At 43.3% G+C, this 22,889-nt stretch overlaps 3 protein-coding genes across 8 annotated transcripts in view; 1 reads left to right on the top strand and 2 right to left on the bottom strand.

Moving 5' to 3' along the window:
* Positions 1-13,152, top strand: part of LOC114783603 (A-kinase anchor protein 9-like) — a 56,360-nt gene extending 43,208 nt beyond the window's left edge. For all 6 annotated transcript variants that reach the window (XM_028969116.1, XM_028969114.1, XM_028969117.1 and 3 more), the window contains 19 exons: positions 16-1,539; positions 4,689-4,749; positions 4,931-5,055; positions 5,170-5,349; positions 6,003-6,170; positions 6,569-6,731; positions 6,970-7,147; positions 7,265-7,415; positions 7,533-7,886; positions 8,044-8,424; positions 9,185-9,399; positions 9,510-9,618; positions 9,763-9,945; positions 10,041-10,235; positions 10,799-11,031; positions 11,127-11,221; positions 11,326-11,455; positions 11,764-11,900; positions 12,632-13,152. In XM_028969116.1, coding sequence (XP_028824949.1) covers positions 16-1,539; positions 4,689-4,749; positions 4,931-5,055; positions 5,170-5,349; positions 6,003-6,170; positions 6,569-6,731; positions 6,970-7,147; positions 7,265-7,415; positions 7,533-7,886; positions 8,044-8,424; positions 9,185-9,399; positions 9,510-9,618; positions 9,763-9,945; positions 10,041-10,235; positions 10,799-11,031; positions 11,127-11,221; positions 11,326-11,455; positions 11,764-11,900; positions 12,632-12,675 — 4,626 coding nt within the window. In that variant the 3' untranslated portion in view covers positions 12,676-13,152. The remainder of the gene's footprint in view (positions 1-15; positions 1,540-4,688; positions 4,750-4,930; positions 5,056-5,169; positions 5,350-6,002; positions 6,171-6,568; positions 6,732-6,969; positions 7,148-7,264; positions 7,416-7,532; positions 7,887-8,043; positions 8,425-9,184; positions 9,400-9,509; positions 9,619-9,762; positions 9,946-10,040; positions 10,236-10,798; positions 11,032-11,126; positions 11,222-11,325; positions 11,456-11,763; positions 11,901-12,631) is intronic.
* Positions 13,153-13,567: 415 nt separating this feature from the next.
* On the bottom strand, positions 13,568-18,914 carry LOC114783605 (lanosterol 14-alpha demethylase-like). Its single transcript, XM_028969122.1, has 10 exons — positions 18,705-18,914; positions 18,296-18,394; positions 17,494-17,670; positions 17,281-17,407; positions 16,821-16,995; positions 16,233-16,352; positions 15,850-16,045; positions 15,141-15,236; positions 14,823-14,991; positions 13,568-14,358 (listed from the first exon to the last, which is right to left on the bottom strand). The coding sequence occupies exons 1-10, from the start codon at positions 18,870-18,872 to the stop codon at positions 14,180-14,182; spliced, it is 1,506 nt and encodes a 501-aa protein (XP_028824955.1). The 5' UTR covers positions 18,873-18,914; the 3' UTR covers positions 13,568-14,179.
* Positions 18,915-19,715: 801 nt separating this feature from the next.
* LOC114783599 (alpha-tectorin-like) lies at positions 19,716-21,489 on the bottom strand. Its single transcript, XM_028969107.1, has 5 exons — positions 21,451-21,489; positions 21,147-21,204; positions 20,717-21,003; positions 20,044-20,623; positions 19,716-19,903 (listed from the first exon to the last, which is right to left on the bottom strand). The coding sequence occupies exons 2-5, from the start codon at positions 21,187-21,189 to the stop codon at positions 19,716-19,718; spliced, it is 1,098 nt and encodes a 365-aa protein (XP_028824940.1). The 5' UTR covers positions 21,190-21,204; positions 21,451-21,489.
* Positions 21,490-22,889: the final 1,400 nt, after the last annotated feature.

Raw genomic sequence — 22,889 nt, 5'->3', positions numbered from 1 at the left:
CCTCCTTATGCACAGACTGCAGGTGGCAATGGTGAGAGCTCACTGTCAGAACTCCTGCAGGAGTTGCAAGAAGCACGAGATGTTGCGGCCTCCACCAAAGAGGAGCTGAGCTGCTACCAAGAACGTAGCGAGAAGCTACAAGAGGAGCTTCAGATACGTGATGACTCCATCAGCCAGCTGCAGGAGGAGCTACAAAAACTCCGCTCTGCTCTGGAGAGGCCTGGGGATGAGCAGGACCCATCTGTGGATCATAACACCTCACTGTCGGAACTCCTGCAGGAGTTGCAGGAAGCACGAGATGTTGCGGCCTCCACCGAAGAGGAGCTGAGCTGCTACCAAGAACGTAGCGAGAAGCTACAAGAGGAGCTTCAGATACGTGATGACTCCATCAGCCAGCTGCAGGAGGAGCTACAAAAACTCCGCTCTGCTCTGGAGAGGCCTGGGGATGAGCAGGACCCATCTGTTGATGGTGAGAGCTCACTGTCAGAACTCCTGCAGGAGTTGCAGGAAGCACGAGATGTTGCTGCCTCCACCAAAGAGGAGCTGAGCTGCTACAGAGAACGTAGCGAGAAGCTACAAGAGGACCTTCAGATGCGTGATGACTCCATCAGCCAGCTGCAGGAGGAGCTACAAAAACTCCGCTCTGCTCTGGAGAGGCCTGGGGATGAGCAGGACCCATCGGTCGATGGTGACACCTCACTGTCGGAACTCCTGCAGGAGTTGCAGGAAGCACGAGATGTTGCGGCCTCCACCAAAGAGGAGCTGAGCTCCTACCGAGAACATACCGAGAAGCTACGAGAGGAGCTTCAGATGCGTGACGTCTCCATCAGCCAGCTGCAGGAGGAGCTACAAAAACTCCGCTCTGCTCTGGAGAGACCTGGGGATGAGCAGGACCCATCGGTCGATGGTGACACCTCACTGTCGGAACTCCTGCAGGAGTTGCAGGAAGCACGAGATGTTGCGGCCTCCACCAAAGAGGAGCTGAGCTCCTACCGAGAACATACCGAGAAGCTACGAGAGGAGCTTCAGATGCGTGACGTCTCCATCAGCCAGCTGCAGGTGGAGCTACAAAAACTCCGCTCTGCTCTAGAGAGACCTGGGGATGAGCAGGACCCATCTCAGCCAAAAAAGAAAGGAAAGCAGGAACACCATGTGGGTAAAAACAAGGGAGGTGGAGGTAAAGAGAAACCCTCTCTGTCCAGAAAGAATTCCAGTGCCCAGTCAGATAAATCCTCCTCCTCTTCATTCAACGGGAATGGAGGCGGACGGACTCAGGTTGTGGGTTGCAGTGATGTGGCGACGCAGGTAGAACTGGGAACTCTGTTGCCGGGGTCAGCAGAAACCTCAGAAGACATGGCAGAGTTGATCGGGGAGTACCAGGAGAAGATTGGGCAAATGCAGGACCTCCATGCTGCAGAGATCTTGGACATGGAGGCCAGGCACATCTCAGAGAGCGAGGGACTGAGGAGAGACGTGCAGTTGCTGGAAGACGAATGCAAGTCCCTTAAAGCGGTCATCGACAAACTGAGGCGATCAGAGGTGAGTCACATGACAACATGATTATACATGAATCACTCATTTTAATACAAAGCAATTTAACAAGGGAGTCATAATCATTATAATCATTACAGCATAAAGAGAGGTCCTGCATGCTTTATCATTACCCTAAGACAGGGGTGTCGAACTCACGATTATTATGGCCCGGCGAAATGAAGCGCTGAAAACACAAACTGTGCTCAGTTTCCTTGCCGAACACGATCTTTACACTGCAGGGAAAATTTTTACAGGAGCGGTTTCCATGTTGACGGCAAATGAGTTGTGAAGCAGCTCGAAATTCTTTTTCTGTGCTTCAAAGTCACCAAAGCGCTGTGCAAAGGTTGCTCAGTTTGTCAGCAAAGTGTGCACTGCATTATGGGATCTGTAGTTTGTGTGTTGTCGCCAGGACATAATAACAGATCTATATAAAGTGATCTCGCGAGATGTTTGACACGTGCCCTGAAGCCTACACTGTCAGGTACTGTTGTATTTGCATGGATTAATAAATCCCTAACAGATTACTGACAGCACATCCATATCCATCCAGGGATTGTGAAGTTTTTTTGGAAAACATTCAAGTTAATATGACCTAAAGCGTCACGCAGATCCTCAAATAGACTAGAAATACCAGTAGTACCATGCGGCACACTGCTCACACTGTCTTTTGCATCGTCTGAATCAGCCCTTGGAAATAGTGGGGATTAAAAAAAATGTTTAAAAAAACTGATAAATTGACAGAACCAACTTAATTTGCACTTAATTCCCATTTTGTATATATATATATATGACCAGGTCAATCTATTATGTAATAGTTTTTTTATTATCAATTACTGCACACAGTCATGATTATTGTTAGTAATTCTTTGCAAAATGTGCTTTTTTGTTGTTGACAGCCCTACAATTTACAGTACAATATTGCAATATTGCATAACTATGACCTAGTTGCCTTCAAACCATAAGACCACAAAATCACAGGTTGAAACCCCACTTACTACCGTTGTGTCCTTGAACAAGACTCTGAGTCCTGAGTGTCTCCATGGGGACTGTCCCTGTAACTACAGTTGCTCTGGATAAGCACTTTTCAAGCACTTTGAAGAAGCAGATTAAGATTCCTGACTACGCCCAATTTTCTGTGTTTTCTTAGGTCATTGTTGTGCACTGTACATCACCAGTCACTGATTGTAGGTTTCACACTTCACTTCCATTCTCTTCCCTACAGAAACAATTGCAACAACTTGTGTGGTAAACCTTGTTGAAAATTTCTGCCGGTCTTTGAGATGCAAAACAATAGACTTTGACTTTCTTTAAAGTAACCTCTGTGGCTGGATCTACACAAAATACAGAGTATAACAATTCTCTTTATTGACATCAGAAAGATGCCAGTTTGCATTTTTTCCCCTACCAGGGCTCTAGACTAACTTGTTGCACTGGTGAGCCTAATTTTTTTAAAATTCACTAATGCTGGATGGTTGCTGAGGTGGTGAAATGGAAATGTGACCTAGGGCTGTGTTCTTTGATATAAAATTCATATTGCGATATAAATTGAGCCATAGTTAGTATATATTGCAGTATATAAAATGATAAGTTAATTTAAGTTACATTTAAATGTTATTTTTGAAAATGTAACATGTCCATAGCAAAGGCACTGCAGCAGGAAGTTTTACAATAAACTCTTTACAGATACATCAACATATAGCAGATAAAACAATATCTGGGCAATTCTACTGAAAGTTGACTTTCTGTCACACCTGTAAGGCCAGTGAAATACCAGGTCTTTGTATGATGTGAGTGATTATAGAAAAATTTTGGATCTTCTGTATTCAGCTGTAGAGTTTATACCATCCCACTACCATCCTGTTGACCCACTACCATCCTGCTACCCACTACCATCCTGTTGAACTTTTACCGCTCTACAATAGAGAGCATCCTTACCAGCTGTCTCACAGTGTGGTATGGAAGCTGCACTGTTGCTGAGCGTAAGGCGATGCAGCGGGTGGTGAAAACTGCCCAGCGCATCACAGGGACTCCACTTCCATCCATTGAGGAAATCCAGAGGAAGCACTGTCTGCGTCGAGCTCGCAGTATTCTTAAGGACTCCTCCCACCCGGCCCACGAACTGTTCTCTCTCCTGCCTTCAGGCAGACGGTTCAGGCTACCACGGACAAGAACCAGCAGACTTAGGAACAGCTTTTTTCCCAGAGCTGTTTCCTTGCTGAACTCCTCTGCCCCCCCCATTCACTCTTGATAATCACTGCACTGCACATATCACTTTGTACTGCACATATCACTTTGTACTGCACATATCACTTTGTACTGCACATATCACCTTATGTATAGCACATATCACTTTATGTATATATATATAACTTAACTTATTTGAACTGTATCCTGCACTTGCTGCTTATTGCACTTCTGGTTAGACCTAAACTACATTTCGTTGCCCTGTACTTGTACATGTGTAATGACAATAAAGTTGAATCTAATCTAATCTAATCTTATATTAACAATATTTTCAAAAAATACTTAAATAACGCTATGCTTGCTCATATTTTATCATGCAGTCCCTCCAATTTTGCAAATAGTACAGATTGGGCCTGATAAACACGCAGTACACAGTGACCGGGAGATTACCGACAGATAAAAGGCTTGATTTATTTTATCTATTGGGTCTGCAGTATTTTAAGACCATGCTCATGCTGCAAGTAGGCGTGGTTTTGCGAGGCTGATAAGACTCATGGGTGATCCACATTTTGACGAGCGGCAGATATCTCTGTGGCAGGCTTTCTGAAAATCTCTCCCGTTGCCCAAATTTTTATTACATATTGTTTAAACCATACAGTGAACCACAGGGAGTTTATGGAGAATTATTTTGCATCCTGGGACATTTCTTAAAGCACCGTAATCTGCTAATGGTCACATTTTCCTTTCGATCAGATGGTTATGCAGATGGCATATTTGTCATAGCCATAGGTGCCATGATAACACTCATTACAAACAAAACACATGACCAAAAAGTGTAGATATGTATGTAGTCTACCTCATTCCAACGAGTTAAAAAATTATTGACACCCGCTATCATGCTGCGCCCCTACTTGTGTCTCACCCTGTGTCACCCTGTGCTTTGTGGCTAATAAACTGTCAATCTCTTTCAGGCTGTGTCGTCCAGGATGGAACATCCTCCAGGTTCTCAGTTCAGAGATGACTATGCGAGTGGTGAGCTGCACTGATTATACACTCATATGTCAAGGTGTCCAGTGAGGTGTCATAGCTGTATTAAGCAGAGAAGCATGACTGGAAATAATCGTTTTATTATGGAGTACTGCGACCATATATGAAAGAATAAACCAAACATCATTCTATTGTGTGTACATTTCTTTATTTATTTCCCATACAGACAGCAGCTCAGATTGGAGCCAGCGCACTGGATATGACCTGCCTCACCAGCACCTGGACTACAGAACCACGCCGGAGGGGGCCAGACGGGACACAGATACAGATGTGCTTCCGGACAGAATTAAGGTGGCACTTCCACTTTCCAGTGATCCCAAGTCATATTCAGATCGAAACTATTAAGCAATCTAATTTATTGGTTGTAATGTTTTTTTTTTTTTTTTTCTTCTCTCAAACCAACAGTCCTTGTTAAGGGAGGTGCATCAGGAAGGAATGCAGGTCCTTTCCCTTTCTGAACTCCCTTTTGGTGAGGAGCCTGAGACTAACCTCCAGCCGCCTGCTCAGGGCTGGGCCAAAGAGAGAGAGGCACTGATGGCCACAGTGGAGTCCCTGAAGACTCTTATCAGGAAGCTGGAGACGAAGGTGGTCCTCTCATCCGATAAAATTCAGATTTAATTTAATCACCACTATGATATACATGTCTGGTGTATATTGAGCACAGCAGGTGTCCAAAAATATCTGCATCTGTCTGTTTGTCTGAGTGCATAGTTGCTTCTGTGTATGTGAGAGTTTTGAGGTCAAATGATTAAAATTATTCTATGATCGTGCCGTGAAAAAGTGGTAAACAAAGTGAGACGGAAGGGAGGAGATGCTCAGTGTTGCCAGGTGGTTTTGAATCTAGTATTTCAGGAAATGCTTGTTGAGAATACATATTGATTAATCTAGTTCACATTTAACTATGTTGTTGCAGATTTTTTTTATGTGGGTTCTGGGTAATTTGGGGATGAAACAGTTATCTATCTGGCATCATTGCTTGCCTTACACTTGACATGGATAGGAGGGGGTTTATTTATGTTGAATAAGTAAGTATGGTACATTAGAAGAGTCATTGCTATGGGTTCCTCATATATTTAAGTTAATAATGTCATTAGTCTTTTCTGAAAAGATTCTGATGAGTAATCGGTTCTTTCTTTCTATTTTTTTGTGGCACAAGGCATAATTGACATTAGCGAACACTCCCTGTGCCTTAGTCACAGACACGTCCCTGTGGTTTAATTATTTTTCCCTGTCAACAGACGGAGGCCGTTTCCGACTGGCGTGTGGAGCTTCTGGGTGCAGTTCGGCAGGTATTCCAGCATGAGCGGGATGTGCTCAGGAGCGCCCTCTACAGTCGCCTGGAGCTGTTGGACACCAGCGACGCAGTCATACACCTAAATCAACTGGAGCAAAGGCTCAGAGAGCAGGTTAGTACACACACACACACACACACACACACACACACACACACACATAAACACACACGTTTGCTGTACATTCTCTGTAGTCAGCCAGTGAGTTTCATGTAAGTAGGCTTTGTAATAATAATGATAACAGATGTCATGGCCAATATCAGCACAGATAAAGGATGTTTGTTTGGGAATATTGACATCATGCCAACAACATTACTTAATAAAGACATCATAAATAAAGGCTGGATATCATACATGATGTACTGTCATGCAGTTATATATCTTAGTGTGGGTTTAATTTCCATTTGTCATTGAATTCTGAGTAGCTCTGGTTTTCTTGTATTAAATTTTTTTAGATTTTATAATGACCCCCCTGAAACAAATGAAACTAAGAAAATATCATTTATTTTCAGGATGCACTGCATAGGGAGGCCCTTGGTACGCTGCACACCGCAGACAGGAACAGTCTTCTGATGGAGGTGCAGCAGCTTCGAGTGCAGCTAGAGCATCTGCAGACGGAGACGGGTGTCAAGGAGACCTTGTCTCCACGGCAGCAGCGGGATTGTCATAGCCCAGGTACAACACCATCCTGAGATATTGAGCTCTAAACCGCTTCACAGGGATTAAACAGATGTAAATATTTCTAGATTATAAACAGATACATTCCGGGAATGAATTACTTGATATATTAAGGTATGAACATAGCTGTATTTCCAAAACCAGCATATCTTATGCTTAGTAGCATTTTTGCTGTTGATGCTTATGGTTAATCGAAGATTTGAGAGGATCTTTCTCACTGTGGATTAATCTGTAGTTATAGCCCCATGTTCAATGGAGCAGGGGAGAGCTGGCAACCCTCAGGAGCCAAAAACTTCGAGTTCGGATCAACTGTTACTGGAGGATCTAAAGAGCGAGTTATCCCAAACCAAACTGGAGCTGGAGACGACACTGAAGGCCCAACACAAACATCTGAAAGAGCTGGAGACCCTCAGGTACAAAATGCTGACGCTGCTAATGATGACCATTAGCAGTCACGGAAAGATTTCTTTTTACAGAGAATCTCAATTCAATTTCAATAAAGACGTGGATGTGTGTGTTCCTTGTGGCAGGACTGAGGTCACACAGAAGGTCACAGAAGTGGACGTGCTGACAGACAAACTTGCAGATGAACAACGGAGAGTGAGGGAGCTGCAGCATGCACTTGAAAAAGAGAAATGCAAATCAGAGAAAAAGGATGAGGGAGAGAGAGAAGAAATTGAGGTAGGTTGGTTCAACTGAATTTAGAAACATTTTCCACAGTCAACGTTTTTAGAGGATTCTAGATTATAGGCATGTATATGCTGTACTGTAATATTTCTTACCTCTCTTCTAACACAGGATCTAAAACTGGCCCTAGTGGAGCAGCAGGCCCTGGTATCCGAGCTCAACTCCAGGCTGGACCAGGAGAAGCTCGAGTCATCCCAGCTTCGAGTGGAGGCCCAGGACGAGCAGAGGCAGCAGCACGGCCAACTCTCCCGGCAGCAGAGCCTTGTGGCGGAGCTCCGTGTGCAGCTGGAGACCCAGCACGCTCGAGCACTGGAGCTGCAGAGCGCCCTGGAACGTGAGAGGGAGCTCAGTAGCCAGTTTAGGCAGAAAACGGCTTCATCCAGCCTCACGCTTACCACTGGACATTCGCCAGAATCTGGAGGCCAAGTAACTGGGGTCGGACAGGCTGAGCAGGAATGCAGCCAGGTAATTTTATATCTACACTACTGAAAATGATTTAGAAATAGCAATTAATCATGATGTAACGATGATCACATGATAGACTCATTGAAAAGTCATGGAAATTCTTTGGCAAAAGAAATGTATTATTGCTGATTATTTACAAGTTGTGTATGTGATTCAGGTGGAGGAGGCTGTTGGCTCCATGGAGACTCTGCTGCAATCCTTGCAGAAGCAGCTGGAACAGAAACACACGCAGGTGGTGCAGCTGCTTGGGGAGGTGGAGGCGCAGAAGCTGGAGGCGGTTCAGCGCCTTCGGCAGTGGGAGGAAGAGAGGAGCACGCTCACCAGCCGCTCAGCCCATGACCACCATGAGCTGGGCGTGGCGAAGGCTCAGCTGGAGAGTCTGCAGCATAGGCTGGAGGGGATTCAGGACCAGCTGAAGGTGGAGAAGGAGAGGGCGGAGAGGCTAGAACAGGAACGGGATGGGCTACAGGAGAGGGTCGGCGAGCTCAGCAAGTCATTTGCTGACAGGGAGGCCATTGCACTGTCTGCCAACCAAACAGTGAGTCGCAACGTAACTACCAGCTCCATTAAGTATTCAGTATTTCAGCAGCCACAGGCAAATGTTACCTGAAAAGTCGACCCACACATCCAGTCCATACACAGTACAGCTCAGAAGTTTGGGCTTGGTTATTTTTGAGCATAGACGTCCTTTGTAAAGAAACATGATATTTAATGACACTTGCACATGGTGTGTTGAAGCGTGTAGGTTGAAATGGTCTAGAATGAGAAAAGGAATCCCCACCAAGAAACACACGGTCACCTGCATTTTATATTCTGTCAAAAAAGAAGATGCACTACACGATGAAACAAGCCCCACACTCAGGATGTAGCACTGCGCTCAGGAGCATTTAAAATTAATACATACATTTGCCTTGGGTCCAACCTTCAGAACGGCTATTTTTTTTTATTTTTTATTTTTTTAAATCAATGAACAATGTGAACTGCACTAGAACATTAATTCATGAATAGTTGTAACGGATTGGTAACATATCAAGTGTGTGTTTGGTATTTGATATATTAGTTTTCAAACCTGGTCACTTGCATTTGTTTTACGTATTTATAATGTTTTCTTGTAATAACATAAACTTCTGGCCTGTATGGGTTTCAATTAATTAATTAATTACTGTATAAAAATGGGTATCTGTCTATGGTACTTATTCCTGTTGAGGTAATGGGTTAATATAGATTAATGTCTGAATTGTTTGACTCACATTTTTCTGGATCTTAACGACTGTGTCTTGCTGATGTAACCACCCCAGACGCTGTGGAGGGAAGCCCAAGGAGGTGACCGCACCAGGGACTGGGTGCTGCAGCAGAAGAGCGCAGAGGGTCTCGCGCTGAACTCCAGCATGGCCTCACTGCATGAGACGCCTGTCACCGCAACAACGGACCCCAGACAGATGGATAATGTCATCCAGCGGCTGCAGCTTATTGCAGCCAGAATCAAAAACATGACCAGCGGCACCTCCAGCAGGTGTGCATGCTCTCTTTCTTGTCATGTGACATAATGTAAGATTTGTTTGATATAGATTTCTATTTATTTTTAAAATTATTTTAAATAATCCCTGATTGTACTGTGTGCAGTTTGCCAGAAGCTGTGTTGGACAGGGAGGGTCTGGCATGGCTGCAGACGAACGTAGATGATGTAGTGTCTCTTCTTCAGCAGACTCCACAGATGCCATCTTCTCATGAGGTGGGAACTGCTTCAACATTTTTAACTTTTCCCAGAGATAGATGCATATAGGGGTGTATTTATTTTACACCCCATTGTACTTTGACACTGGACAAGAAATAGAATAAAATGTTTGATAAAATTGATGAAATGTTTGTGTGTTAGAGCGCCGCCCTGCTGGGTGGAGGCTCCTCCAGTGTGCTGACTGACCGGCTGCTGCGGCAGAACGCCGAGCTTACAGGCTTCGTCAGCCGCCTGACCGAGGAGAAGAATGATCTGCGCAACCAGCTGTTGAAGCTGGAGGCGGAGCTACGGCACCACAGGCAGAGAGGCCTGGGCTCTGACAGCGTGAGCAACCTTCTTCTCCTGTTTCTTCAACTCCACCGCGGTGAGCACCTTGACCCAATGCTCACCGCTCGTCCCGTTTGTCCCGGCCTGTGTAGTCCAGCAGGAAGTATGTGGATCGGCAGGAGCTGGGGCTGCTCTCTACGGAGCGCGAGGCATGGGCCAGAGAGAGGAGCCGGCTGGAGAAGAGCCTGAGGCAGGCGGAGACTGAGCTCTCACACCTGAGAGAAGAGGTCCGCACCAGCGCCCTCCGAGAGATGGGCGGCCCCGAACCTGACAACGCCGCACTCAAGGTATTTGAAAATGTTGTCATGCTGGTATAGCACAGTACATTCACATTGCAGACCTGGCATTTTGATTGGCTGAGAGGAACCTTGGCAGAGACCGTAATCCCTCAATAATTGCATTATGGTTTTATGAAACATCAGTCTGAGGTTTAGTGATGTTCGAAGCCACTTCTTTCCTCTCCAATTTGATACCAAGTAAAATGCAGCCTGCTGTTACTTTTGATACTTTTTTAAGGACAAATATTCTGACTGAGAAGTAAAACATAGCGTCACAGTTTAACACCTACGGACCATGTATCTATTTATTCTCAGTGATTTAGGAGTTTACTGTGAGACAGGCTGGTGCAGGTATTTCTACTGTCTCCAGGCCTTGACCCTAAATGACTAATTTTAGTTTATTTTTTAATTAGATATTTAAGTTTTGGACTTGATGTTACAGGCTCAATCGGGTCATGCTATTCAGTACAGAGGTGCCTCATTATAGCACTCCCCGACGTGTGTCACTGTTTAAACCAAAGGCCGAGCCTCATTTACATATTAAATCAAGTTTTTTTTCACCCACCTCACAGAGGATGTATGGGAAATATCTGAGAGCCGAGAGCTTCCGGAAAGCTCTAATCTACCAAAAGAAGTACCTGCTGCTGTTACTGGGCGGATTCCAGGAATGTGAAGAGGCCACACTGGCCTTGATCGCAAGGATGGGAGGTCACCCCACACACACCTGCCTGGAGTCCATCACACACCGGCGAAGAGGCTTCACTCGTTTCCGGTCTGCTGTCAGAGTGTCTATTGCACTTTCAAGGTGTGTGAGTGGCTATACTCCTGTACACACACACACACACACACACGCACACATATATACAGGTAGCCTTATGAGTAACTTTGCTCTGTCATTAGAATGAGGTTCCTGGTAAGGAGGTGGCAGAAGGCTGCCAGCATTGGTTCCATCACCACTACCTCTGTGAACAGAAATGGCATGGGCCAGATCACAGGTCAGCCATATTCATTTACTTATGTTCCAGCAACATTTCCCTAAACATGCATCTTTAAAATATGTCTATTTAATTCTCTGCCCATTTGGCCTTGCCTGACTCAGCTGGCGAAGGGAGGAACGAGTCTCCATACCTACATCCCAGCAGTGCGGAGATGTACGGGGAGAGGAGGGGGACAAGTCGAGGGCGAACAGGCAGAGACTCCCCTCGATCCAGCCTTTCTGTCCAGCACAGGTACGAGCAACCAAGAATCAAGGTTCTTCACTTTATCATGGAAATGCTTCAGTATTATTCAGTTACAGGTTTCATTATTATAACTGTGGGTTATAACATAATATTTCTGAGATGTGTTTGGATGTGCAGGTAAAGTGCACAGTATGGCCTGAGTGGGACCAAGACTTTAGTTAAACTGGACAACAGTCAGTACTATACGAGATGACTGAAGCTTTATCATTTGTATTTTTGGTGGTGCACATATTTAGCCGCCTGATGTGCAGGGGCTGCTGGCCAGGCGTGTGACTGGTCTCTCTGTGCTCCTGCAGATACCACAGTGTGGCTGGAGATCCTGGAGGCCTGTCGCCCTGCTCACACCTACAGAACTACGACCCTGACCGCGCACTCACCGACTACATCTCCAGGCTGGAGGCTCTTCAGAGGAGACTTGGCAGCGTGCAGTCAGGTATTTTATGCCGTTCCTGTATTTTAATGGCGTACGGTGCGCATGGTGCAAATTCTAGGAAATTAGGGAATGCATACATGTGAACGAGGAAAGGCCGGTTTGCTTGTAAGAGTTGAGGAGAGAATGAGGCCGAAAATATTCCGGTTCTGCATTCCACTAAAAGATTCGGTGGTATGCATATGGTGTAGTGGTTAGGATTCCAGGCGGCCCAGGTTCGGCCCTGTGAATTAATCAATTTATGGGGCAGTGGTGGCCTAGCGGTTAAGGAAGCGGCCACGTAATCAGAAGGTTGCCGGTTCGAATCCCGATCCACCAAAGATGCCACTGAGCAAAGCCCCGTCCCCACACGCTGCTCCCCGGGCGCCTGTCATGGCTGCCCACTGCTCACCAAGGGTGCTGGTTAAAAGCAGAGGACACATTTCGTTTGCGACACCGCATGCTGTGCTGTGTATCACAATGACAGTCACTTCACTTTCACTTATTTCCTCTCTTTTAATAGGTATTTTAATACAATATTTTTGCTGCTCCCAGCACTACAGAACATGAAACAATCTGAATAGTACAAGTCAACATTAAAATCTCTGTTCCGACAGCCTGTCTATTCGCAACTATTTCCAATGCCTTGTGCATGATATCTTCATTTATTTCCAGCCTGCTGTCTGCCAGTTTATCGGTCTAATGAATTTATGGGAGGGGGGTGATGCTTCAATAATGTTCTGTTCTCTCTCCAGGTTCTTCATCGTATGCTCAATTGCACTTTGGAGTACGAAGATAAACGTCTTAACATTTGAACTGGCTTGGAGAAACAAAGACAAACTAACTTGGTTGCCTTCCTCATGCTGAGCTTGAAGCGTTCAGTCTGTGGGACCAAAATGGATTTTATTTTTTCTTCATCCGTCGTCCGCCAGCGCCTGAACTTGCTTTTGCATTGGATGTATATTAGTTCCAGCTTATCTGTTTTAGATGAATTACAATCACATTTCGAAATGTATATTTGTGGAATGCTAATTTAACTTGATCTTATTTATACACTGTCTGCTGTATGTTTTGTGTGGGTGGGCGATTATTAAAGGTAGGGAATGTCAGAAGGCTGCTACTGAACACACAACACTGTGGTTTTACCCGTGCGGGTTCTCAGACTGACAACAGAGGAACCTTTGTAGTAGAAGACATATTTTTGTAAAGGTAGGAGCTTTGAATTTTATGGGTATTTTGTCAATATTGAAATAAAGATTAATATAATATTTGAAAACCTTTGCATTCTGGGTGTTGCGTTTCTATGGAATCAGATTTGTGGCAAAATATCAAATGAAAATACAACGTTGAAATGTAAAATAAGAGGTTGGGATTTTGACAACATACGTTTTTGCTTGTGAAAGCAGTGAAACTGTAAAAACGAGCAGCGTAACTGGAAGTCTCACAAGGGAAAATGGAAAAAGAGCGAGATGTAAGCAGAAATGAATGCTGTCAAAATTCCGACCTCTCAGTTTACATTTCAACCGCGGATGTTCGTTTGATATTGGCAAAGTTTTGTTTAAACAATTTGGCACAAATCTGATTCATATTTTACAAGTACAGTAGAAACTATGTGAACAGAATAGCACAGCAAGTTTTCCTTTTTTTAACAGCATTTATTACAGAAAAATGTATTTACAAAGGTTCTCACATATTAGATTATACTGTAGGTCACTGAATGTTGACAGAAGAGCGAGAGTATCATCATTCTACCTCATTTCACTGTTTATGGTAACATAATCACAGGACCAGCGGCTGCTTAATGACATTATTATTGAGCAGCCATAAATAATTGTTAATTGGTGAACTGTGGTATAATATTTCCACGTTAAAAGTTGCAACGCAATGCCACAAGCAGAGCTGACTCTCAAAAAAGCAGCTTTCTCTGTTGGCAAATTACAAAAATATCTATAATACTCAATATTACTCCTCACTCACCTCATAATTAGCATCCAGCGAACTGTCAATGTCACCATTTTCAGGTGCCATTCACTCTTTTCATCACTTTCCGTTTATAACTGAGCAATGTTCTTAATGTGATCTGTGTATATATTGGAATTATGTAGTTGAAACAGATGTTTCAACTATGAAAACATTAGCAAGTGTCCCCTGCTCAACTTTTTTTGCACAATAACCATAGTATACATAATCATACAATATGAGTATGATGCATGAACGCTCTCGCATTCGCTGCACATGCATGTTTGTGAACAGGGTAGCCTTTTTCTGTGGGGGGGCTTTAAAAAAAAAAAAAAAAAAAAAAATTAGTGCTTCCTCCTCCTGTATCTTATGATCGGATTGTTTGGCGTGTGGATCATCGTTGTGTAGTTGATTGTAGGAAAGTAGCCATCAACAAGTTCGAATTCAAATAGGCGGAGCAATGTGGACCAGATGGTTTTGATCTGTACGTAGGCAAAATTCTCCCCGATGCAACGGTGACGGCCTAAAGGAAAACAAGTGGGAATACTTCAATTATTAAAGACCTAATGGTCACCATAGAAAATGTATTTTAGCCAGGGTGCCCATTTTTCTCAGCAAAATTCTTGTTTTGCCCATTACTGCCCCACACTCATCAGCCATGGACAAATGAAATGAAAAAGGACATTGCTGCTCTAGATGGGATTCAAGACAGGCCTACAAAAAGGTTACAAAGGGAGTCGCATGATCATGACATACAAGATTCCAGCAGGTCTATTTCCAAATACTCATTTTATGAGTTTAAACTCAAGTACCCTTGGCCACAGTGGGAAACAAGAGGACCACTTTCATTATTTAGAAGGTATCTGGAAATAACTTTGCCCAATTGCTTAACCAATCAGCGTACGTTTTATTGAATTTGAGCTCATCTTTTTCTAAAGACACCTTGCTTGACATTTTTATTCATGTTCGTGGACGTTCATGGCTCACCTGCTCCAAAAGGGATGTAGGCGAATTTCTCCCCTGCTGCAGGGTTTTCGGTCAGGTAGCGGCCAGGGTTGAACTGCATTCTCTCTGACCAGGTGTCCTGCAGGCGATGGTTCACCGTTGGGGACACGCATACCTGGTGGCCGGCTGGAATGGTGTAGCCTGCAGCCGTCTACATTTCAGAGCAATTTGAATCAATGGTGAACAAATACTTCAAATGCCTCACAGATAACAGGCCAGCATGACTCATCTAGATGTATAAAATCTTTTAGATCAGCATGAAGTGTGTCTTATTTATTTCTAATTAAGGTTATTAATTACCTGAGGAGACCTGGCCATTCTCATCATTGTCATGATGGGTGGGCGGAGTCTTAGTGTCTCTCTCAAACAGCGTTCGAGTAGGTTAAGGTCCTTCAGCTAACAGCCATAGATCGGAAAAAACAAGTAAATCACAGAGTAACTAAACAAATAGTCAGAAAAAATGATGAATAGCAGGAATAACAAAAGCTTTAAAACAAAAAAGTGATACACAATGAAATGTGTCTTCTGCATTTAACATGAATTGAGATTAATTTATTACAATACAATACATGGGTCACAATACGTTTATATCACAATATATTTTGATATTCTACAATTCAATGAAAATGTAAAAATGGAGCTGAAATACAAGATGCTGTGATCGGTCTGTCACTCTGCTCGAAATGGCAAGCAGGAATTCAGAGTACCCAGCTGTACAGCGCCACCTACAGGTGTGGAGGTTGTAGTTGCACACTGACTTTCATCTCTTCTGACCTCGCTGAAGAAAGCGCTTGATATCACCACCCAGTGGACTAAATTTCTATACAAAATTTTTGATACAATGTCACCACGTAAAATATTGGTATATATTGCTGTATCGATATTTCCTAACACCCCTGTTTTGTATTTATATTAAAAGCTGAAGTCAGTCAGTCAATGGGTCAGTAAATCGGTCAGCCAATTTCGGTCAACCAAATGAGTTTATTTTTCCTGTTTTTCCTGGTCTCACCTGGTCATAGACGAGAGGGGGGAGCTCCTTTCCGCACACATTCTTCTGTTCTGTGTAGCATTGGTCCTGCAGTGGCTTATCTCGAGCTAGAAAGAAGCCCAGCCACGCGCTGGTGGTGGACGAGGTGTGCTGGCCTGCCAGAAGCAAGCCAATCAGCATCCCTGCTATCTCATCGTCTGTCAGCGGTCGCCCGTCTCTGTGGACATTCCAGTTCTATTATAAATAGTTTACAATATATTGCCGTTTTCTTTATAGTTAACCGTCTTAGTATTCTTAACAGTGGGTTTACTAATTGTAAACCATGTAATAATATATGATGATGCATCAGACGTTTTGGCAGATGAGAACTGTTCTAGGTATTGTGATCTATCACAAAGACCTACTTGTAAGTAGCCTCCATGAGTGTCTGCAGAATGTCATCTTCTTTCTCGCTGGACTCTCTGCGCTTCTGGATCACTTTGTAGAAAATGTTCTTGATTTCCAAGTGTGCTCGGTCCCTTCGCCTGTGAATAAGCAACAGTAATACATTATTCAAATGCTATTAGCATGCTTCTTTTTGGTTGTAGGTTATCATTAAATAACACAAGGATTTCATCCCTCATGACATGCTGCTCCCTCTTTCTAGTTATGTCACTTGTTGAAATTAATGTCACTTTACTACAGATGCCATAGTGGTTTATTATTTAGGGTTATTTTTCAGATTACATTGCACTATTAGTACTGTTCTGTTCTACAACTGTACTGTCTACCGTTATTTCCTCTTATGGCATTGAGCATGTTTTTAAGACAAAAGAATTTCCCTCTGGTTAAATATTTTTTAAATTAAGCCCTGTGACTGATCCTTCACATGTATGTCTTGCTTGATGCACACTGGATTGATATTTAGTCATATTTAATATCCCTACATACATAAAGCAGATAAACAGCTTTCATGTCAGTATCCTGTACATTGCGACAGTGGTTTATGGCACCTGAAGCTTGGGAGGGGCAACCAGCCCGGCAACAGCCAGGCAGCATGAGTGAAGCCCCCATCCAGGTCAGCATAGAGTTGGGCCACCTTCTCGTCCAGCATGCTGCGGATCTCCTTACCATGCAGACAGCGGCTGGCCGTCAGTATGATCAGCTCCGACAGAGCATCAAACAGGTCTGCGGGTCGACAGGCCAACATGGAGATGAGCTACAGATCCACCCGCATAACTTTTTGCAGATCTGACAGTCTTGCGTTTACATGATTTTCAACAATCATGCCCCCAAATGTCAGTATCCCCATTGCACCACATATATACAATTAAATGAAATTCTGGCTCAATGAGCAATTTTAAACAGCATCTATGTACATTTCAGTACTCCAGTGAAGAATGGATTTCACCACTGATGTGACATGGGTCAATAAAATAAACCTTATTCGTACTATATGAAACCGATCATTACTTTTCTCTCCACTTTCACCCCATCGGGAGAAGTACTCCTTTGTCTCTTCCTCGATGACTTCCACGTGCTTTCTGAAATGGGCAATGTTTAGTCCAGTCTTTAGCATCTTCTTCTGTTCCAGAAATATCTGCAGGAGCAAAAGAGGTTTCACCGTGAAAACAATAATCAGCTTTATCACATCAGTTTGGCTGGAGAACTGTTTCGGGAACTTACCGGATTGGGAACGTCATAGGCAACTCCTCTGCCGAAGACAGGAGTGGTGAGCTTGGAGTAGACGTCTTCTGCATTGAGGTCTTCGTTTTTACTGTTAAACATTAAGGTTGCAGCATCGCTTCCGAGCAAATACGTGAACGTCTTGCCAACCATAGTGAAGCTGAATACTGGTCCATACTAAATTCAAATGATAATATAAAAAAGAAGAAAAAAAAAAGATCAGACACTTGTTACGGGGTTTTCCCTGTATGTTCAAAGTACCATAAAGATACCGCAGAACTAGGTTCGCCTAGAGAGGTGAAAACGGAGGCGCAACCGGGTACGAATGAAGAAAAATGAACTTTTACTGAAGTATTATTATTCATTTTTTCTCAGCACTCACACCCAGATTATCCCTTTGCTTGAATTCAATGTCGACGTAATTCGATGTAATGGCAAAAAGCATGAACCCACATGCAATAATGGTAGTGTAACAAGACAGGAATAATTCAACATTTATGAACCAAAATGTTGAGAATGAGTCCAGTGTGAAAAATGAGAAGATCAAAAAGTGAGAAGAAAGAACGTGTCCATCCTAATTGTCTTCTGGAAAGTGTCTTCTACTGGACGATCGCCTATCCAGCGAAGTTAGAAAAGGTATGATGAAGTTAACCCCTCACTTGCTGAATCTAATTAAAGCGAACTTTCTCTACTAATCATAGGAAGCGTAAATCCTACGGGTTACATGCTGATCGTCATCATTTTAGACTTGAACTGGTCTACACAGAGGCCAGACAATGTGATGTTAACGGAGATGTCTCACCTTCTCGTATGCATTCTCCAAAAATTCAATTGGACTTTTCCCAAAAGCAATAGCATGGCCAAGGAACGGTATACTGGACGGAATGTACGGGGGATATTTCTGGATGAACGAGGGAAAAAAAGGATATATCACTGGTTAAAATTTTATAATTTAAAACAACAAATTCTATATATAATTTTTTTAAATAATGAACTAATACAATCGTATTTTATGAGTAACTGACCTATGGACTTGAACTTTCATCAGTTAGTACATACTCCATACTATGAATACATGTATACTATACTATATTTTTTAATTCATTTCCTGACACTCTGCACTATACGTTCTTGTACATTATATGCATTTCACATCAAGTCCCAGTTGAGTGACACCTGTCAACACGTAAAATATCAACATCAGAACTTACAGCCTCCCTGCCGCCGCTCTTGCTCGGTTTCAGGACCAGCTTGGAGAAATATCCCAGCGCCAGGGTGAACACTGACGCCCCGAGCACCAGCGACGTCAGGCTGCCGCTCATTCGGCCCACCGTGTTCTCCAGCAGCAGGCTGCTGGCTTCAGATATTCCGCTCAGCATCTTCCAGCCGTGACCGAAGACCGACGTTCGTCTACCTGTGTATTTATTATGCCGCTGTGCCAGCCCCCGCCTGACGGGAGGACGGCTGCTCATTGGCTGTCGTGGCGTGTCAATCAAATAACTCCATGTTCCGCGCTCGCCCTCCTCGGTGCTCATTGGCTGCGGTGCGACGTCAATCAAATAACTCCATGTTCCGCTCTCGCCTTCCTCGGTGCTCATTGGCTGTCGCCCACTCAACTGATGTCTGCCTATATGATGTCATATAGTCATACAGGCCCACTTTTTTAACTGTTAAAACACTCAGAAATCAGTGATTATTTTTTTTGTTCGTTATTTGAACAAATATGTATGATGTCTTTTTAGTATGTTTTTTTCTTTATCTGTGCACCTCCAATATTGCTACAGTGAACATTTTGAGAGTGTAAATGTTGTATTTATCAAGATCAACTGATGGTTGAAGATTTGAAAATTAATTCCCAAGCATAGCTGATGCAATGGTGAAGAACATAGCAGATGTTATGAACATATTTATTTGAAATGCGTTCACTTCACTTTTACTAATGCCCTTCACCTAATGCCCTTATGGTTTAGTGTTCGTTTTTTTAATATTGAAATATTTTCAGTGTTCTCTCTTGTTGCCAACTAATACACCCATATATAGGTTAATATAGACACACATTCCATACATATAAGAATATAATGTATACACGTATATATATGTGTGTGTGTGTGTGTGTGTGAGTGAGTGTGTACAACAGTAAAAACCAAGGGTGATAAAATGAATGAAATATTTTATTCAGCATGCCCAGATGTGATCTGAAATAAGCAACTGCTGCAAGATGATCAGTAGATTTGGTTGTTCAAGCAGAGCTGGGCTTTGGGAACGCACTTGTTTCCGCTGCGCATGTAGCCTTCATTGCAGGTGCAGGTCTGCACGCAGGGGCTTTTGCACGTGGGGCTGCCATCACAAGTGGAAGGACAGGCGTTCCCGCATTGTTCAAAGTGGCTGTTCTCAGGGCACTTGGGATTGGCTGAGAGGTGAAAAGAAGAACCAGCAAAACCAATGGTTAACTCAACCTGTCACAACATAACCACGATTATCTAATATATCCTTCCACAAAGATCTATTATTCTGCTATATAAACCTAATGATTTCGTAATGATAACTCACAACAGCGTGCAATGCTCCTCCAGTCGTGGACCTTGACGCCAGCACGTTGGCAGGCATCAGTATAGACCTCCAGCATCCTGCACAAGTAGTTCTCCAGCCCGCCACCCCTGCAGTGGTCGTACTTGCACATTTGGAAGAAGACGCTTGGATCAATGACGTTGTGGCAGTCTCGGAACTGGAGGTCCAAGATGGGCGTGAGAACCCCGCAGAACATGTCAGCCTCCAGGCGCTTGCCGAAGCTGCACTCCTGGCACTCCCCTGTGCACTCGTCTTTGCAGTTGGCTTCGCCGGCCACGTTAGGGACTCTCCAGCTCTTGCCTAAAGCATCCACGTTCCTTGCTAGGGAACCGTTGCGCATGGATAAGTCGTCTTGCTGGTTTCCATTGAAGTTCCCACACATGCCGCACACCCTGCCCATGAAGTTGCTAGGCACAGTCACCAGCACGTACTCAACCCAGTCATACTGCACCGTCAACCCAAAGTCTGTCGACAAGATGACGGAGAGACCACTCTGCATCAGCTGGATTTGTCCCAGGCCATTGTTAATGGTGATCGGGAGGTTCCATACCTTGTTATTGAGCTAAAATTCAAATAATCAAGAATGATCAGTAATCACTAAGGAGAACGTTCTAATTTTGAATGGACAGAGACATCAGAAAGAGGCCAAACTTACCTTGACCATGCCAAATTCTGACCGAGTGAACTGAATGTTAATACCATAGACGTTAACGGTCACCTCGCTGACGGCTGTCAACTTGGAGTTGGGCAGGGCCTTGTTCTTTACATTGACCTCAAAGGGAGGGTGATGGTAATCAACATCGCAGTTCATGGCCATGGTGTACGTGCAGTCCCCCATGAAGTTGTAGAAGTAGCCATCAAAAGTACGGTAGTGAGGGTCACCCATGGCCCAGCATGATCCCGGAGCTGTGGGTGCAACTGGGGGTCCTGCAGAGCTGTACCCTTGGTATAAGCATTTGCGTAGAGTTATTAAACTAGATTCAATACGTATACATATAACAACAGATTGAGTTTTATTTCCTTTAGAAAATAATAAAACCTAATTTACTACAAAACATTTAAAAATGTGTGATTGAGAGACTTACCACACACGAGCAAAGCAGCAAGGCTCAACAGTGGTCCTCTCATCTTGGTCAACACAACCTTATAGAACAGAAGTATTGCATTAGAAACTTAGCTTGAACTGAATAAGATTAAATATATAAATAAATATTTATATAAAAAATGTTTTAAATTAAATAATACTACAATATAACATACAATGAGAAGATTCTAAAACTACATAATGTTTCTTACACCTTCAAATCTAGTTAAGTCCAATGTAAAGGTAATGAAGCTACTTTTTTACTTTCTGGCTTGGTAAGGTTTCATTTTTTGAGATGTTCTTACCTCAGCCCAGTTGATGGTGCGGCTCTGGCATAGATGAGGTTTGCCTTAAATTGTTTGGGGCATCCAGGGAACAGCCAATCACTAGTAGGCTCATGTGATTATGTAAGATTTGAGTGAAACGTCTGCTCTTGTTTGATTGCATTGTTGACTTGACTGTGAGGCACCACCCATAAAAAATTGCTGAAACAACAATAGAAATGACTCATATTAAGTAGTCTCAATGGCATGAACCGATGTATCATATCAGTTTACAAACAAAGATATGATTATAACTGTGTTCTAGAAGTCTGATTAGCTCATTTTTGACAACCAGGGTTGCCATAACTGAACCTGTTCCCTAGGATTTTGAGTACTTCAAATATACCTTATAATATAACTTATAGATATTGTAGTTGTATTTGTGTGATCTGTGACTGAATCCAACATTAGAATCTTTTAGAGCTAAATCAGCTAATCCATTCAAATTGGCAATGAATAAGAGGTAATTGCTGAGTGCATACTTGCTGTACAGCTATACGTACTAATTATTACGGGTGAAAGTTTAATTGGATACTTTAGTTGTCTTTGATATCTTTGCGGCTATATGATTAAGGGGCCGTAACAAACTTTAAATAACAGTCATATAAGTGCACCAACCTATTTTCTAACAGGTCTACAGTGTGTGCTGTGAAAGGAGGTCACCTCTTGGGTACACTGTAACCACAGTGTGACCAAATTTTCCATTCATCAATCATGGTTGAGATTAAAGTTGTCCTTTCTGTCAATTCTGTCTGGCATTTTAGGCAGCACAGATAATTTGATTCAAATTTCCTGTGGCAATTAATCTAACTGATTACCTTTGTCTGATGAAGGTTCAAACAGAAATCAACCACAGCATTAAAAGCACTGAGAGGTAAAATGAATAAAACTGATTTGGATCTGGTTGCAATTGGCACAGGTTACATGATGCATTAAGTGAGCAGTCAGGCCTTTCAAGTGGACTTGGCCAGGTTACAGTCAGGGTAGGTGTAAAATTGGCTTAATTTAGAACTTTCTTTGTTCTGCTGGGAAACCCTCCATTCTCCATTGTTACTTTACACGTACCACCTACAGTACATGCTGACCAAGTACACCCGTTTTCGGCACCGTGCCACACTGAAAAAATAGGTTAGGAATGGTTTGAGGAACAGAGGAACAGAACAGAATGGGTTTGAGATGGTGACTCAAACTCAGTTCAAATTTCAGTCCAATTCTGCATGGGTGGGATGTGCTGGAAAATTTCAAATCCAAGGAAACACCACCTCACAGCATACCTTCTGAAGACCATGCTTTGTTGGATCAAGGCTCTTTAGGTGGCAAAAGGGGGGGGTCTGTAAAATATTATGTGGGTGGTTGTAGTATACTGATCTAACTGTATCTCTGGAGCAGATGCAAGCAAATTTCTTGTACATTGCTTGTGC

Source organism: Denticeps clupeoides, unplaced genomic scaffold, assembly GCF_900700375.1.
Source record: "Denticeps clupeoides unplaced genomic scaffold, fDenClu1.1, whole genome shotgun sequence".
Taxonomy (NCBI): Eukaryota; Metazoa; Chordata; class Actinopteri; order Clupeiformes; family Denticipitidae; genus Denticeps; species Denticeps clupeoides.
This window is presented reverse-complemented; position numbering and strand designations above follow the sequence as displayed.